The 16533-nt window shown below is 41.8% G+C and overlaps 1 protein-coding gene across 1 annotated transcript in view; it reads left to right on the plus strand.

Annotated features, from left to right (window-relative positions):
* Positions 1 to 16533, plus strand: part of LOC148443036 (solute carrier family 15 member 1-like) — a 160415-nt gene that overhangs the window by 133143 nt on the left and 10739 nt on the right. Inside the window, exons 19-23 of the mRNA XM_088463341.1 lie at positions 4150 to 4272; positions 5352 to 5495; positions 6622 to 6668; positions 9002 to 9109; positions 15459 to 15555. Of these exons, the coding sequence (XP_088319467.1) occupies positions 4150 to 4272; positions 5352 to 5495; positions 6622 to 6668; positions 9002 to 9109; positions 15459 to 15555 (519 nt within the window). The remainder of the gene's footprint in view (positions 1 to 4149; positions 4273 to 5351; positions 5496 to 6621; positions 6669 to 9001; positions 9110 to 15458; positions 15556 to 16533) is intronic.

Raw genomic sequence — 16533 nt, forward strand, 5'->3', positions numbered from 1 at the left:
GAGGGTAATTTGGCGAGGTGTGAGATGCAGTGGATTTTTAAATTAAAGAGTTTGATGCCTGAAGGTTTAAATTCAGACTTTGAATTGAAATTGTTTTTAAATTAATCATGTTTTTAGTACACTCATCTCCATGTGTTTTAAACTATTTATTTATTTATTAGTATGAATTTATTTTATTCATATGCACTTTATATGTTTAATTAATTGCAGACACATTGTTCCTTCCAGAACTATTGTGTAATATAATTGTATTCCCGGTTGGACCTAGGACTTCCTGTGCATCCTTACTCATTACCCACTATTTGATATGCTCCGGAGCACACTTCAGGTTCGCGGCTTGAGGATCATGTGATCCCCGCCACTATCTGGGGCCCTGGGGTACATTTGGGGTAGATTTGGAATGCAGGGCATTGGGTCCCCTTGTTATTTAAGTATATGTGTCCGTACAGGTCACTGGACTTTCTGTCCATACCTATTGATTTCCCCGGACATGCAGGACTTCTGGTCCGCGTATGGAGGATTGTTGTGATCCCGGTCACTTCCGGGATCCGTGGAACGCAGGACATCCGGTCAGCTATCGTTTATTCTCGATCCTGGTGTTTGTACCCTATTACATGTATATATATTTTAAGTGGATGTATCTAAGGACTGTGATCTATAAATGCATATGAGTTAGGTAAATTGGAGACACTACTTTTGTTTGTTTCGTTTCTTGTTATTTTATATTCTGTTACATCACTTCCTGTCAGGAAGTATAAATATCTTCACCATCCCACTGTCTCATTACACCTTGACAAAGATCATTTGGAGATCGAAACGGCGTTGGTGCTGAGACCAGTGGGCTTTAAGGACAGTTACAGAGACCAGGACTTCTATGCTTGGAAGTTATGCAGTGAGTTCTACTTGTATTAAGTCCGGACCTTGTACCTGTTATTGGACTAATTGCAGCCTTTCCTTGCACGGACCATTTTGGACTCTGTTTTTTGGTCTTTCAAGATCCTGCTATATTGTTTTCATTTTCTTTTTTATCCTGTAATAAAGTAACCTTTATATAATTGATCATGTGGAATCTCTTGTATTAAAAGACTAAGAAGTTTAAAGATACCTTTACATGTGGATCCCCACCTCCTGAATACGTGAGTTGGGGTACGCCCATTCAGTACTTGTTATACCATTTGGTTTTATTGTGAAAGATATCTTGATATATTTTCCTTACCCATTTGATATGTGAGTCTTGGTACGTCACTTTCTCATATATTGGTGGTGAGGTTCTATCCCTTGTGAATTATCTCCAGCTGATACACGGCTCCATTTCCACACGGGACTTATACATTTGAGTTTTTATACTCAAAATTGTGATTGTGCTTCACAATTTCTCTTTTTGTGTTTATTTTTCATATCCTGCCTATTCGGAGTTTACCGTATATGAGGAAGAAGTTGACTGACAGCGTGGTGGATTGAATTCATTATTATTTCACAATCATCTTTCTGTTTTTTCTGTTATTTCTGTATCGCTTTTGATCTGATCACCTATTTGTATTATTTATACTTTTTATACTCTAGTTTATTTTATTTAAACACAAAAATACAAATATATTATGCCTACAGAGATTGAAAAAGCATAGGGTTATTTATTATCAATATTGGAAGTGCAATAACCCATAGCACCTAATTAGCAGATACATTCTCTTTATATAGGCAGGCATTAGTAAATAACTGTCAATATTTAGAAGTTTTTTCTTGAATGTGTTGATATTGTTTTATATTATGAATATGATCCTCTACAATTACTTTAAAATTATTTTCTACTATGTTTTTATAGTTTCAACAGTGCATATCTACCACTGAGCCAAATTAACAACAGGGTGGCCAATGCAGTCGCCCAGGGACCCTTACGCATAGCTACATCACCGGAGTGCGGGCACTGTGGCATGTGTAAACTGGGGTTTTGTGTAGCATAATGTGCACTGGAAGCACTATAGTCTATTTAACACATTTGTGGTGCTGGGAGCATTTACACATTATAATTTTTAATACCATTACCAGCATGACAAATATATTGGAAGGGGCCCGCAAAAGTTAGTTGCCCTGGAGCCCCCACAAACCGTAATCCAGTCCAGATCTAATAACAGTTTTGATTCACCAGAGACAATTTAACTTTTTTGCAATCTTTAAAGGGCATAATTAGCAGAAAAGGGCGTGTCATAATGGTAGCATTTGTATGGTTTAGGGTGTAGCCTAATTTGTCCAGATTTTGCAGCTGGGAATGTTAAGAGGTGTGCTAGTGGCCTGGGTTTCCATCAGGGAGGACTGCTGGGACTGGAGTCTCGGGCCCAGACAGAGAGGGTTGCCACCCACAATCCCACTGCCCACCTGCAATCCAGCTGCCCATCCACCTTTGGTGGCTCTCAACGCCGGCGCAGTGCAATATATATTTTTTTTAAGACCCGGCTCGCTTCACACCATAACGCATTATGTGCGGAGCATCAAGAAGAAGGTAATTGTGGTTGGGACTTGAGACAAGAGTTGGACAAAGCAGGGCTGGGCTGGAGAGACAGAAGAGTGGCTAGCTGCAGAGACAGAGGGCTGGCAGCAGAGACAGAAGGGAGGATGACTTGAGTGACAGAAGGGGGTCTGGCTAGAGAGACAGAAGGGGGCTGGCTGAAGAGATGGAAAAGGGGGCTGGCTAGGGAGAGAGAAGGGAGGCTGGCTGGAGATACAGAAAGGGGGCTGGATGGAGAGACAGAAAGGGGGCTGGCTGGAGAGACAGAAGGGGGCTAGCTTGAGAGACAGAAGGGGTGCTGCTAGGGAAACAGAAGGAAGCCTAGCTGGAGAGACAGAAGGGGTGCTGGCTGGGGAAATAGAAGGGGGTGTGTCTGGAAAGACAGAAGGGGTGCTGGCTGGGGAGACAGAAAAGGTGCTGGCAGGAGTTACAGAAGGCTGTCTGGCTAGAGAGACAAATGAGGAGCTGGCAGGAGACACATAAGGGGGTCTGGCTAAAGACAAAGAACGGGTGCTGGCTGGGGAGACAGAAGGGGTTTGGCTGAGAAGACAGAAGGGGGGGATGGCTGGTGAGATAGAAGAGGGGCCAGCTGGGGAGACAGAAAAGGGACTGGCTGGAACTAGAGAGGCACTACCACGCAGCTGAGTGAAGTCTGATCTGCCTTAAACACTGCGTCTGGCTTGACATGCTGAGAGCACTCATACTGCAAAGGAGATCACAATGGCTGATTTATGTACGCCCATGAAATGGCATTTAAACGGTCAGACACACTTGCGCTTGCTTATCCACTCCCTATTACCTCTCCCAAACGCTGACTACCTGTCACTCACTTTGCGAGTAAATCCTCTGTGTGAGCGTGTGTGCAGTACAGCTTTCACGCATGCACAATAGCTAAAAATTGCTCAATCTGCGTAACTATCGCCATTGCGTAACTATAGAAATCAGATTTTGCCCCATCTCTCCTACTAGTATTTAACAGATTTGTCCCACTTACCTCTAACACCTTTCCCTCCATCCCTCTCTCCTGTAATACATTACCTCCAACCCTTCCCCTGACAATATTTTTAAAATTAAGATGGATGTGGTAACTGTAATGGAACCAGCAAATCACGTTGTTAGGCCTTGTCTTTGTGACACAAGTCCGCAATATGTGGCATCTTGTACAATGTATGATGGTTGTTAACATTCAGGATATAGGTTTATTTGTGGCTACAGATCTATTGTAATACAAAAGCTATATATATGTTAAGTGGTACCAGTAAATTACCCTCATTCAGCACTGTTAAAGGCGGACGTTAGGCCTGGCAATTGATTGTGTGTGTTCTGTGATGGGGTAAGGACTAATACCTGTGAATAAATGATAATAATAATAATAACCTCCATGTGGTATGCTTTAATCCTACTATACTATGATAATTATATGTTGTGATACTACTATGGCATAATACTACTATGCTGATGCTGTAACACTGCCTTGTTACTGCTGTGAAACACTACTGTGTTTAATAAAGTGAGTGCCAGTGTTTATTTCCCACTATTTAAAACTGTCCCTCTAACCCACTACAGCTGTTTTAACTTAATAAAAATACTATACACCATATTAAACAGACTATAATATTAAAACTAATATTTTACTCTATTACCAGAAAACTCTGCCAACATTTCCATCCAATAATGAAATACAAGTCCAAGTCATAAATTTAGGAAGTGAAAATGTTAATATTTCTTATGGAAAACATGCACAACCTAATGAGCTTCCATATTTACAGGTACAGTATTGACATTAATATAATTTTTTTCAGATATAACTTTATTAATCAACTGGTTAATGTAAGAACATTGTTGTAAGCCATTCCAGAAGATAACACAAAGGTTTGGTGGTTCCAGCTTCCAGGCTCTGTACTGAATAAGCTTTTTGATTACGTGAAGTGGGGATGGAAGAAATGAATTCTATACGGGGAAACTATTCAATAACCTTTGATACAGACAGATCTTCTACTCTAACCACAAAGAAATATGCTAACACCTGACCATAATTTTTCCATTAATTAATCAATGCATTTAGGGTCTATAGGAAGCCCAGAGGATATAATATAAAGGTCTACAGTTCAGTATTTTGCCTTGGGTCTCAGGACACTATATTCTGCCACTGTCTTGGAATACTCTGTCCTGCCACTGACTCAGAACACCCTGTCCTGCCACTCACTCGGAACATCCTGTCCTGCCACTCACTCGGAACACCTTGTCCTGCCACTCACTCGGAACACCTTGTCCTGCCACTCACTTGGAACACCCTGTCCTGCCACTCACTCGGAACACCTTGTCCTGCCACTCACTCGGAACACTCTGTCCTGCCACTCACTCGGAACACCCTGTCTTGCGACTGACTCAGAACATTTTGTCCTGCCACTGACTCAAAACACCTTGCCCTGCCACTCACTCAGAACACCTTGCCCTGCCACTCACTCAGAACACCTTGCCCTGCCACTCACTCGGAACACCTTGCCCTGCCACTCACTCGGAACACCTTGCCCTGCCACTCACTCGGAACACCTTGCCCTGCCACTCACTCGGAACACCTTGTCCTGCCACTCACTCGGAACATCCTGTCCTGCCACTGACTCGGAACACCCTGTCCTGCCACTGACTCAGAACATTTTGTCCTACCACTGACTCAAAACACCTGGTCTTGCCACTCATTCGGAACACCCTTTCCTGCCACTGATTGTAGGATAATGGATGTCACACTCATTTTCTAAGTCTTATTAAACAACATTGCACAATCTATATATTAAAACATACCAAGTATGACTATATAGGTTTTTTAATCTGTTTTATTGTTGTTTAGGCAAGTGGCTATAAGACTCTTCCACCTAACAGTTACATAAATGTTACCTATGGAAATGAAACTAAAGAACTTTTTAATGATTTTGCTGGCAAGACTCGATACACATATATTGTAACAAATCAAGATAACTTGAGGACAGAATGGGTAAGTACATTGTAGAATGTATCTGTCATGAACACAGTGTGCAGGCAGCCATATTGTGGACTAAAATTAGGAGCACATATACTGTGCCTCAGTATATATATATATATATATATAATTTTCTCCTTAATGTTACTCTTGTTTAAGTTTTGCTTTATTTATAATTGTAGATTAATAGATCCTGGAATAATCAGACTGGGAATAATATATTATGAATAGAGCCCATAAATGTGTAATTGTGCATATTTTTATGGTGCACAGGCCTCCATTGTGCAAATTCATAGATTCATAGTCCATTAGCGAACCCAGTAAGTGTGTGTTCATTGCGCTTTTTAAATTGAAATTCAAATACAGTATGTGTATTTTGTCACACTGAACTAAACGTTTTCACTAATCACAGTAGAATATCGTGGGCGCCTCCTTTACCCATTCATTTGCCAAGGAGTATTCAACATGCGGCCCCCCAACTGTTGTGAAACTATACATGTCGGCATGCCCTGCCATAGTTTTGCTATTAGGGAATACTAAAACTGTGGCAGGGCATGCTGGGATGTGCAGTTCAACAGCAGCTGGAAGGCAGCATGTTAAATACCTGATACACATTTCTATAATAAGATTCCTGACAGTAAGTAAACAGGAGAAGTAACCTTAAGTTTCACAAATATTTTCTGTTCACTGTTTATTATTTGCACCAAGATAGACCACAAGACATAGCTGACATTGATAGGAAAAGCAGGCATTTCTCCCACTACAGTGTTGCAGTGTTTTTGTGTGTTTCAAATGCCTTGTGCCTTCTTGCAAACTAGGGAAAGTTTAACGTTTATACATACATATTCTTTTTTTTTTCTCATTGTTTAGACATACTTTTGTAATTTTGTCAGAGCATAAGTCCTTTCGTATTGTCATAATGCCTATTTCACAGTATATAAGAATGGCCCACACTATCCATTTGCCCTGGGTCCACTGCACTGCATCTCCAGTCACAGATGAAACCCTACAGTCATTTCTCAGTGTGTTGTGTAGGGTTTATATATGTATTAATGAAACACTAATTAGTATATTACTGTATATATGTGTGTCTTTACAACATAAGTAATTGGTATTAACAACTGCATTGTATTCTGTCCAGGCTGCAGATATAAGCAACAAACCAGACCAAGGAACCAATGCGATCAGGTATGGTACAATTTGGGGTTAGCGGATTGTCCTAGCTCATCTACAAATCTCAGGGTCCGGTATTTGTGTTCTGCAGGCAAAGTAATACAGTTGTGTATTTTGCCTGCTTGCAAAACAAAACATAAAAATGTATAAATATATTGGCACACCTTGCACTGTCCTCTGTGTGCACATGGACCTCCTGTGTTTATCAATTAGCTTGGTCTAGTACTACTCTTATTGCAGAATACACTTTTACAAGTTAATTCTAGTCAATTTGCAAAAGTTGCATGTGTAATCTGGGCTGCCTTTGCCATACCGGCTATCTTGGCACATAACTAGAGTACCACTGTTTAAGATCAGCACTGACATTTTTTTTCACACTATTGTAGAAATTTGCAATCTTTAATATTCAATTTTCAATTCACAAAAAAAGTGCACCAATTTCTTTGTAGTGTATAACAGACAAGATTAAATAGGCAATACATTTGCACTTTCCATTGTTAAGTGAAACTACCTCCCAAGAATGAGCTACCACGCAGCTCAAAGGAGTCAATGTACGTAAAAAGGGCTATGTAAAAAAATACTGTAATGGGACCTATCCATTAGCAGATGTTATTCTGAGCGATGAAAGACAAAAGATGTCCCTTTGGAAATTCCGGTGGCTGTGCTGAATGATATCTGTCATGAACATGACAGATTTTGGCAAAAGATAAATTATATCGCATGACATCATTCAGGGAGTGGAGTTTCTTCTCTGCAGCGCTCTGTAGCTGCTGCTAATATCTTTTGTTGTTCGTCGTTTACCGCATATAAACTGACCGATATTTCTAATATCTGGCAGCGATATGCGATAATTGACCAACATGTTGGAGAGATGAAAAATTAAATTTATCGGCCGCGGAAGTGCGCATCTGCCATCGTCCAGGGCCTATCCATAGCAGATAAATTGAACGATAGAACGATATATCGTTCAATCGTTCAATTTATTTGCTAGTGGATAGGCCCCTTTAGAGATATTATGATAAAACAAATGAATCTCAAATTTTTGGCTCATATGCAGAGGTCAGTCTGTATTGCCTGAAGAAGAAAACTTTCAAAAAGCATTTGCAGTACTTCTGTAAACACTAGTTTTATCACAATCACATAATACATGTAATGTCGTTATTGAAAGAAAATAATTTTTTTTCAATTCTTTATTTTAAATTTAAAGCAACATTACAAAGTATAATAAGTTGTCAAAGGGTGGTAAATACATTGGTGTTTGGTATAGAACACATACAACATAACTGAACAAAAAATATTTTGAATTTTGAATAGTTGGGTAAAATAACAATTATAGTAAGTTTCTTGACTTAACGAAGACATGTTAAGAGAAATCCAGTAGGGGTTGTGGGGGGCAGGGAACCTTGTGGGTATTATAAAGCAATGTCGTACAAAAATAAAGATAGATCCACATACTACATAAATACAGTCAGGATGCCAGCTGTCAAAAGTCCGTCAGCAGCATCCCGATGGTCAGTATCCCAACCGGGGCTCCGTGAGTATGGTAACCCTCCCACCTTCTCTTCCTAACCCTTTGTTCCTGCATCCTAACGGTAACCTACCCCCCCCCCCTTCATCCTAACCCTCCCCGTTAGTGCCTAAACCTAACCCTCCCCACTTGGTACCTTAACCTGACTCTCCCTCCTTAGTGTATATCCCTAACTCCCCCTCCAGTGGTGCCTAAACCTAACCCTCCCGGTCCGTAGCCTAACCCTAACCTCCCTCTCGTAGCCTAACCCTAATCATCCGTGGTGCCTAAACCTAACCCTCCCCCCCAAACGCTAATTCCTATCCCCCCCCCCCCCCCGCTATACTTACGTTCGGGATGCCGACTGTCAGAATTCCGGCCTCGGCATCTGAACTGGCGTCAGGATCCTGGCGCTGGTGTTCTGTCCCAGGTCGGGATTCTGGCGCCGGGATTTCAACAGCCGGCATCCCGGCTGTAGGTGTAATAACTACATCCCGTTAGAACAGAAAGTCTGCCTGTTCTTGTATGGCCTCTGTGAGGATGGCTTATTGAAGAGATCCCATAAAATATTTAGAAAATTTGTATCATTTATTATTGAGCTAATGGGTATTTATCCATTGCAGTCAAGTGCCAGAGTTAATGACCAATTGCAAGAATGGTGCAAAAGATAATTTTTACATCCTACAGTACCTAAACACTAGTAATATACATCACATTGTATAATGAACAACATATATATGACATTGGGAAGCACATTTTACTTTTCTAGATTGATTCTATATGTAAGAATATGCTTAAACATTTCTAAGAATTGTTACAATTAAGTTTTGCATTTTTCTAGGTTTGTTAATAATCTCAACGAAACGATAAATGTGACAGTGGCCGGCAATCATATTGGAGAAGTTCCGCCATTCAGCATTTCCAATTATACTATGGTAACTTTAGGAATGTAAGTGCTGTAGAGTATAAGTTTTATGTAATGACTGATATTCACATACACGTTACATTTTATGTCTATTTTATTATATATAATAATGTCTTACAGTGCTAATGTGGGATAAGTAACAAGGAAAGGGAGTGAAATGCATCTGCTGCAGTCAGGGGTGGATCCAGAACAAACTGACAGGGGGCATCAAGATAGGGGAAGGTGTGGGGCAGGTGGTGTTTTGCCCGCGCCGAAGGCATGCGAGTTCCTGGAAAAGTGGGTGTGTCCACATAGCAAGGGGCGTGGCCTCACAGGGAATTCGATACCCACAAGCCACATCCTTGTTTTCATCACGTTGAGGGCATGGAATACATGCAATAACCAGGGACAAAACAATTTATGTCCTACCTGCTGTCTGGTGGTCTAAGCTCTGTTGGTAGTTGTCTAAATCTTGGAAAGTTTCAGACCTGTCTGGAAAAGAGAGGGAATAAATACATGTGTTTAAAAGTGTCAAATAATAGTCTTGAAAAAGTCTCCAGTTCAAGGAGACGAAACGCGTTGACGTCATTGTCGTTCAATCCTTCCACTGCTTATCACACACCTGTACCTGCACCTTGGAGAATTTTCGAGCTGACCGCACAGGCAGCGGAGAAATCAGTTTCACGGAGCATCACCATCCAGCTCCCTACAGCGATCATATTTACCCGGGAGAACACTGCCACACTTACTCTGTCAGCGGGATTTTGGAGCTGATTGAACAGCCGCCACCAACGGAGTTACCGATACCACGGTATGCTGACCATTATCTCCCCACAGAGACTGCATTGATTTGGGAGAGCGCTGTTGCATCTATCCGGTGAGCGGTAAGACACACTTTCTCTCCCCATACACACGGAGAGAAAGACAACCTTTTGTCTGCTGCTTTTTCTCCACTGTGCAGATGGACATATCCTATACAGGAATATTCATTCTACAATAGGAGTCATTTCACTCCAATCGGTTATCACAAACACAACAAATATATGCTGGGACGCCAGCAATATATTTTTTTAACCAAAGTTTATATATATGGATAACCTACATCTATTCCAGGTGTGAGAAGGCAGTAATACTAAACAGTGTGAAAAAGAACTGAGACAGTATCAATTCTAATCCATGGAAATTATACAATTGATCTGATCTGTTACATTCCACTGTATCAATTTTTCTCGCTCAGTAGGATTCATTTTCTGATTCAAGCTTATATATTGATGCAATTTTTAACCCATTTACACTTTTGCATTTCATTATTTCGATCCATCTATATTTTTATGTTTCATGTAATACGTTTAATGTATTGTGTGTGATGTATGTATTTCATTTTCAGAAGTAAAATATTTTTCTCTTTTTATTCATTCATTGTGTATTACATTGTGTATCAACACACTCTCATCATAGTCAGACGTGATCACAGCGCATTGCCCATGTTGTTCAAATAATTTAAATCCCTCCCCCTGAATCTACAACTGTTAATATAAAGCATTATGTCACTGTGTTTGATAAATGGTGCTCCAGCCAATCAACTCCTAACTGTCAACTGTTAGAAAAATGACAGTTGGGAGTTGATTGGCTGGAGAACCATTTATCATACGCAGTGAAATTTATCACTCGTTTTAGTGATAAAACTTGTTAGTAAATGGGGGCCCAAATCTGCTGTTGGCATGTACACAGAGATACCTCCTAATTTGGGCTGTGCGAATGCAAAGATCCATCCTATCTCCTGCACCAAGGATGAGACTGGTATAAATGTTGATGATGATGACAGCTGCTCTTGTGAGCGGAGGGTTGAGGACATTGTGGTCTCATAGATGGATCCAACTCAGAATACCAGCAGATGTGTGCATGGGAGTTCCGATCGTAGAAAATGGACAGAATTGCAACCTCATTATGTGCTACAAAGAATCAGGACCATTGTTGTTATTACGTTAGTAAATATAGTCAATGACCAGTGATGGGAAATAGATTCCACAAAATAGGACTTTAATTAGTTAGAAATGTTTGAATACGTAACTGAGAATTTCCGACTCATTCTCCTCTAAAACACTTTTTTAGCATTTAAAATGAAAACACAATCATGCTGATCTTTGCACAAATAGTATTTTGTCTGCTCTTTTGATGTACTGTAGATCAAGGGAAAGTCTCCTTTTGCCTATCGTGGATGCATCTGTTGTGCCGTATCAGATTACCTATGGTCTGAGCTCCCTGCGGCCGTGCCCCCCCCCCCTTCCAGCGGAGTTGGATTTAGACCTGACGGGGACCTAGGCAAGATACTGGTTTGGGGCCCCCCTCCAATAAACAATCCTGTGCATATATTATAGTAGGTGTCACTGGAGCAAGATACACACATCATATTATATTCTCAAAATCTTATATATATATATATATATATATATATAAGCCATGCAAAGGTGCGGCACTCTCAGTAAATAAAACACGACAACTGTGTCTTCAATAATCAACGTTTCAGTACATTTGACGTACTATCTTCAGGATAAAAATACATACAGTGATTTCTTACCTTAAATACTATCACCACTCGTGAACCGCACCGGAAACGGGACCAGCCACCCATCCGGAGTCGGCTACAAATGACGTCATCACGCCCGCACTGTCGCGGGTGTTTGACGCAGTGCGCACCCATCACCAGGCAACCAGAGCAAACAAATACCATACAGCGCTGAAATAGTAATGTGAACAAAACGGACATATATCAAAAGATGACATATCTACATAGAATATAAAAAGACATACATCAAGTATATAGGAAAAATCAGCATAATGTTAGAAGATGGCATATCAAAACATGGCATATCTGCATAAAGCACAACCAGATATACACCATATATATGGGAAAACTTGGCAGGATATCAAAGGTATATACCATAGCAAGGTCAAATATTAATTAAAAACAGGATAATGAAATAGCATCATTCAAACCTCTAGGGGAAATAACATCCAAGCGGTGAAGCCCCCACATACAATCCTGACTGCCTCTATAGTGACCACACCACCCCAAGACGGCAACCCTTCCCCCCTCTCTCCACAACACGACCATTTACACACTACTGCACCAAACACATACCACACAGGTAGAACCTATTAGTCAACAGACCAACCTTCCTCCTCCTCGCCACACGTTAACACACACTTCCCCGTGTCAGTCGATTTAACATCACCACTTGGTCACACCACATATATACTTACACAACCCCGGCATTCCACACATCACACAGGTTAGCGATACTAACCACTACACCCACCCTCCTACCACACGCGGCCATCATCTAGACACCATTATACACATAACAGCAATGTCCAATACAGCACTGCCAGCTTGACACACGCTACACGCACCAGTTTAATTCCATCACTCCCTGCCCGATCACTTAGCCACCATGCCCGGAGAGACGCCCATTCACACCTCCCCGGACCCCTTCGGTCACCCGAGCCACCAACCATCACCCTCATAATCACTCCCACACACACACCCAAGTGGATCGCTCACCCCACCTGGGTGCCTGGGACCGAACAGAATTAGTACTGTGTTTTTTCCCAATAAACCCTTTGGTCCCCATTTCTGCCTCTGTCTTCATTTTCTCACCCACCACCTCCAGTCCATTCGACCCCCCTCCCTCCCTAAACCCCATCACTCCGCACACAACATCGAACACATAAGACCACGACATACCATTACTCCAGCATTACACCCATAGGGCGAGCGCACCCTCCGCACCCTCTACCCCAATATACAAATAGTATTTGAATTTTTTTTTCAGTTAAACTTACCCAGAGTGCCATCTTTCTGTCTGTGCTGAGTCCTGTTGTCTTCATAAGCAGAAGACCATTGTTCACAGTAATCACCCCATGGAGCTCAGTTGGGGGGTGAAATCAGGCAGGGCAGGAGGGGTTGCTCTGGCCATATCAGTGTAGTGTAGGGAAGGCTGATTGGATGGGGCTGCCAGGATCAGCGAATGCTACCTGGGGGAGATGGCCACACTTGCTGCCAGGGGGGAGGTAGCTATCACTGTGAATATGGGCAGCACTACTTACTGGCCATAGCTATGGGATAAGTTGGTTGGATTGGGCTGCCTAGGTTCGCACTTGCTGCCAGAAGGAGCTGGCTACACTACGGGGTGGAGGCTGCTACCACTGTGACTGGGGGGGGGTTACTGGCCATAGATGCGGGGGGGGGGAGCTACAGCAGCGCAGGCGACAGGGGAGGTTGGTTGGAGGGGGCTGCCTAGATAAGCATACGCTGTGGGTAGGAGGCTGGCATTACACTGCAGGGGGAGGGGTTGGAGGAGACTGGCTGAACTTGCTGTAACTGCAGTAGCTCACACTGCACACACCACAGGAGTGGAGCTGATTGAGGTGGGGAGCTGGAAAAGGAGCACTGCTGCTGCGTGTCTACCAGCAACATAGTGCTGCAGGATTTCGGAGGGCCCGATCACGGGCCCCTTACGCCCCAACGGGCCCTAAGCGGTCGCCTAGGTTGCCTAATGGTAAATCCGGCCCTGCATCCCAGGCTACACTGTAGCAGTGATTGGCGACCCTCAGGAATGCCCACCCCCTGCTATTGATTGTTCTGCAAGATGTAGTTTGGATAACAAAGTGGAGGCTGCTCAAATCAATTCGGCAATACTCTTCAGGTGCATGCTCATACTAAACAAAAAGAAAAACAGGAAAGTGGGGTGTCCCCCATCACACTAAATTGTACCTGCAACAATACTTGAAAACTACAGTATATGGTAATAGAAATTCAGATATATTTGTTGCATGCATTTGCAAGTACATGGTAAGCCACCAGGCAAACTGCACGGCTTCTCTGATAACTGGTGGTCCCTACATTGCATGATAACAGTACCCACTATAGGTGTCTATTGCAAGGCCTCATGATAAAGGCACATACAGAAATACATCCAAATTGAGAGCCAGCTTATCTGGGAGTCACCCCTGGGACCTCCAATTGGCACTATAAGAACCAGCATGCCCTCCAAATGTTGGTTCCAACTATGACTCTCAAAGTAGTAATTAGGAGCATAGCTGTGTTATCAGGGACATTTCTAGAGAGGAGGGGGCCCGTGTGCAGTATCCGTCACAGGCCTCCTCCTCTCTGTCCGGCAGCGGACTGAGCGGTGCGCGGCCAGTGCCGCACTTATAGACTCTGGGCACTAGAGTGTGTCCAGAGTCTATAGCGCATGCGCAGCTCACCGGGAAAATGGCTGCGGTGGCCATTTTCCCTTTACTGTGCATGCGCAAATGATGGGAAAATGGCCACGGTGGGCATTTCCCAGACGTTTTTTTACAGCGCAGACACCGGCGCCGATGTGGGACTCCGGAGAGGTAAGTATAATATGGGTGCAGGGTGTGCGGTGTGGGCTCCCCCTGGACCCGCACACCCTGCACCCATTTTAAATACGCCCGTGTGTTATGTATGCATCTGAAAAGTTTACATGTGAATTTGAGACCACCTTTGTAAAGAGTTACAAAGCAGGACATGCAACGGATCCTTAGGCGGTGTAATACTAATTCTACTTATAAAGGCCAGGACCATATCCCACAATTCCAAGATGTGCAGGCATCATATTCATTAGAAGGTAACTTTGTGCCCGCATTGCCGCCAACAAAGGTCAGACGGCAGTGGATATAAGTAATGTAGTTTTGTAGGGACCATGATTCAGTATAATTTAATTAACAAATCTGCATAGATGTTAAAAAATATACTGAATTGGGATTAAACAACTATTATTTACATAATTTGTTAATACATTTTATTTATTTTTTTAATTTGGGTACATTTTTGGAAATTATCCAGTTAAGTAGACATTTTTAGTTACAAGAACAAATCTATAGTCTATGTATGAACCATCCGAATACCAGTTTATGTTTTGGACAGGAAGTATAAAATTATTTGTGTTATGTCCAGTATTTATAATGGACATGACTGCACTATGCATAACACCCTATGCAGAGATTGTTAAGCTAGGTACACACCATATAACGGTGCAACCCAGCGATGCGGCGACCAATGTAAAGATATATCATGTGCCATACACACTGCACAATCCGCTGTATGACGGCGTGATGTATCGTTACATGCAGCATGTAACCATAGCACGTTGTTCATTGCATCATCCTATCAGCCATGCAGTACAGTAGATGGGAAGATCACGATGGCCGGAAACAATGGACTGGGTGTTCACACTATACAATGTGTACGCTATATATTGTTTCGATCTGCATCGAAATGATATATCGTACAATACAGAAAGTGTATACCCAGCTTTAGCATTTTAAATAACCACCTGTTTTTTTATCCATTTTTTTTATATAGAAAACTAATAAAAGGTATTACTGAGAGTGAGAAGAGCTGTTCTGAACAGTCAATAAGATTTGGTTTTGGAAGCTCTTACACCATAATCATTAACGAGGTTAGTAGCTTACATCTCTAAATAAAGTCACTTCAGACTGGCTATACTATGAATTATTTTATTTATTTGCGTACATAATATAGTGTTTCACTAACGTCACTCATTGCTAGTAAATTGAAAGGCTGCATTCTTAAAAACAGTGGTTTAAAAACCAAAATAGCTACTTCCATTTTATGTAGATGACAGCTCCCCTTAAAGGGCAAATAAAGATAACATTAGACATTAATATATATATATGATTATGTATTACTAAGCAGCGTGATATATTAGAATTGTTTTAACTACTTAAATTTATTATGTAGATCAAACTCTCTTTCACCCTTCTATAGCAAGCTAAAAGAGAACTTATACCCCAGTGGTGCTGGATATAGAGTGTAAGGGAATGGAAAATTGAAAGGATAGCCCAACAGCAGCAGTTGATACGGAGGGTGGTGGCCTCCAAAAATAAGTAAAGTGCCCAATTCAAAAAGAGCGATAACTGCGCTTAAGGGGTATCACTACATCTAATGCAAATCAAACGAGGTTGTGGATCTTATGTAAAACTCATTAACTCTAATGTATATTTAATAAATGAAAAACTACATCAATGCTCATACATTTTAAAAAATGTCACTCATAAGACAATGTAAAAACACATGACTATTCCGTGGTGCAAACATCACAGATTTATCTAAAATACAATTGCAAGTGTTGGGAATAAAAAATTGTTAACCATTCATTGAGCCACTGACTTAGGTAACTCAATTGAGTTGATTCTCAAGATAAACAGTCAAATGACTACTAGGGTGACTTATGTCTACACACCAGACGAATTTGTTAACGTATCAGAGCGACAGATCGTTAAAAACGTCCAGTGTGTATGCACTATATTGTGCATTGCGCACTCCCGTGTGGTCGTCAGCTGCATCGCCTGATCTTTTGTACATGCATTCCAATCAGGTGATATGGCTGACTATTCCATGCAGCGCTATGCGTCGG

Source organism: Taudactylus pleione, unplaced genomic scaffold (assembly GCF_031769625.1).
Source record: "Taudactylus pleione unplaced genomic scaffold, aTauple2 ptg001346l, whole genome shotgun sequence".
In the NCBI taxonomy this organism is placed as follows: Eukaryota; Metazoa; Chordata; class Amphibia; order Anura; family Myobatrachidae; genus Taudactylus; species Taudactylus pleione.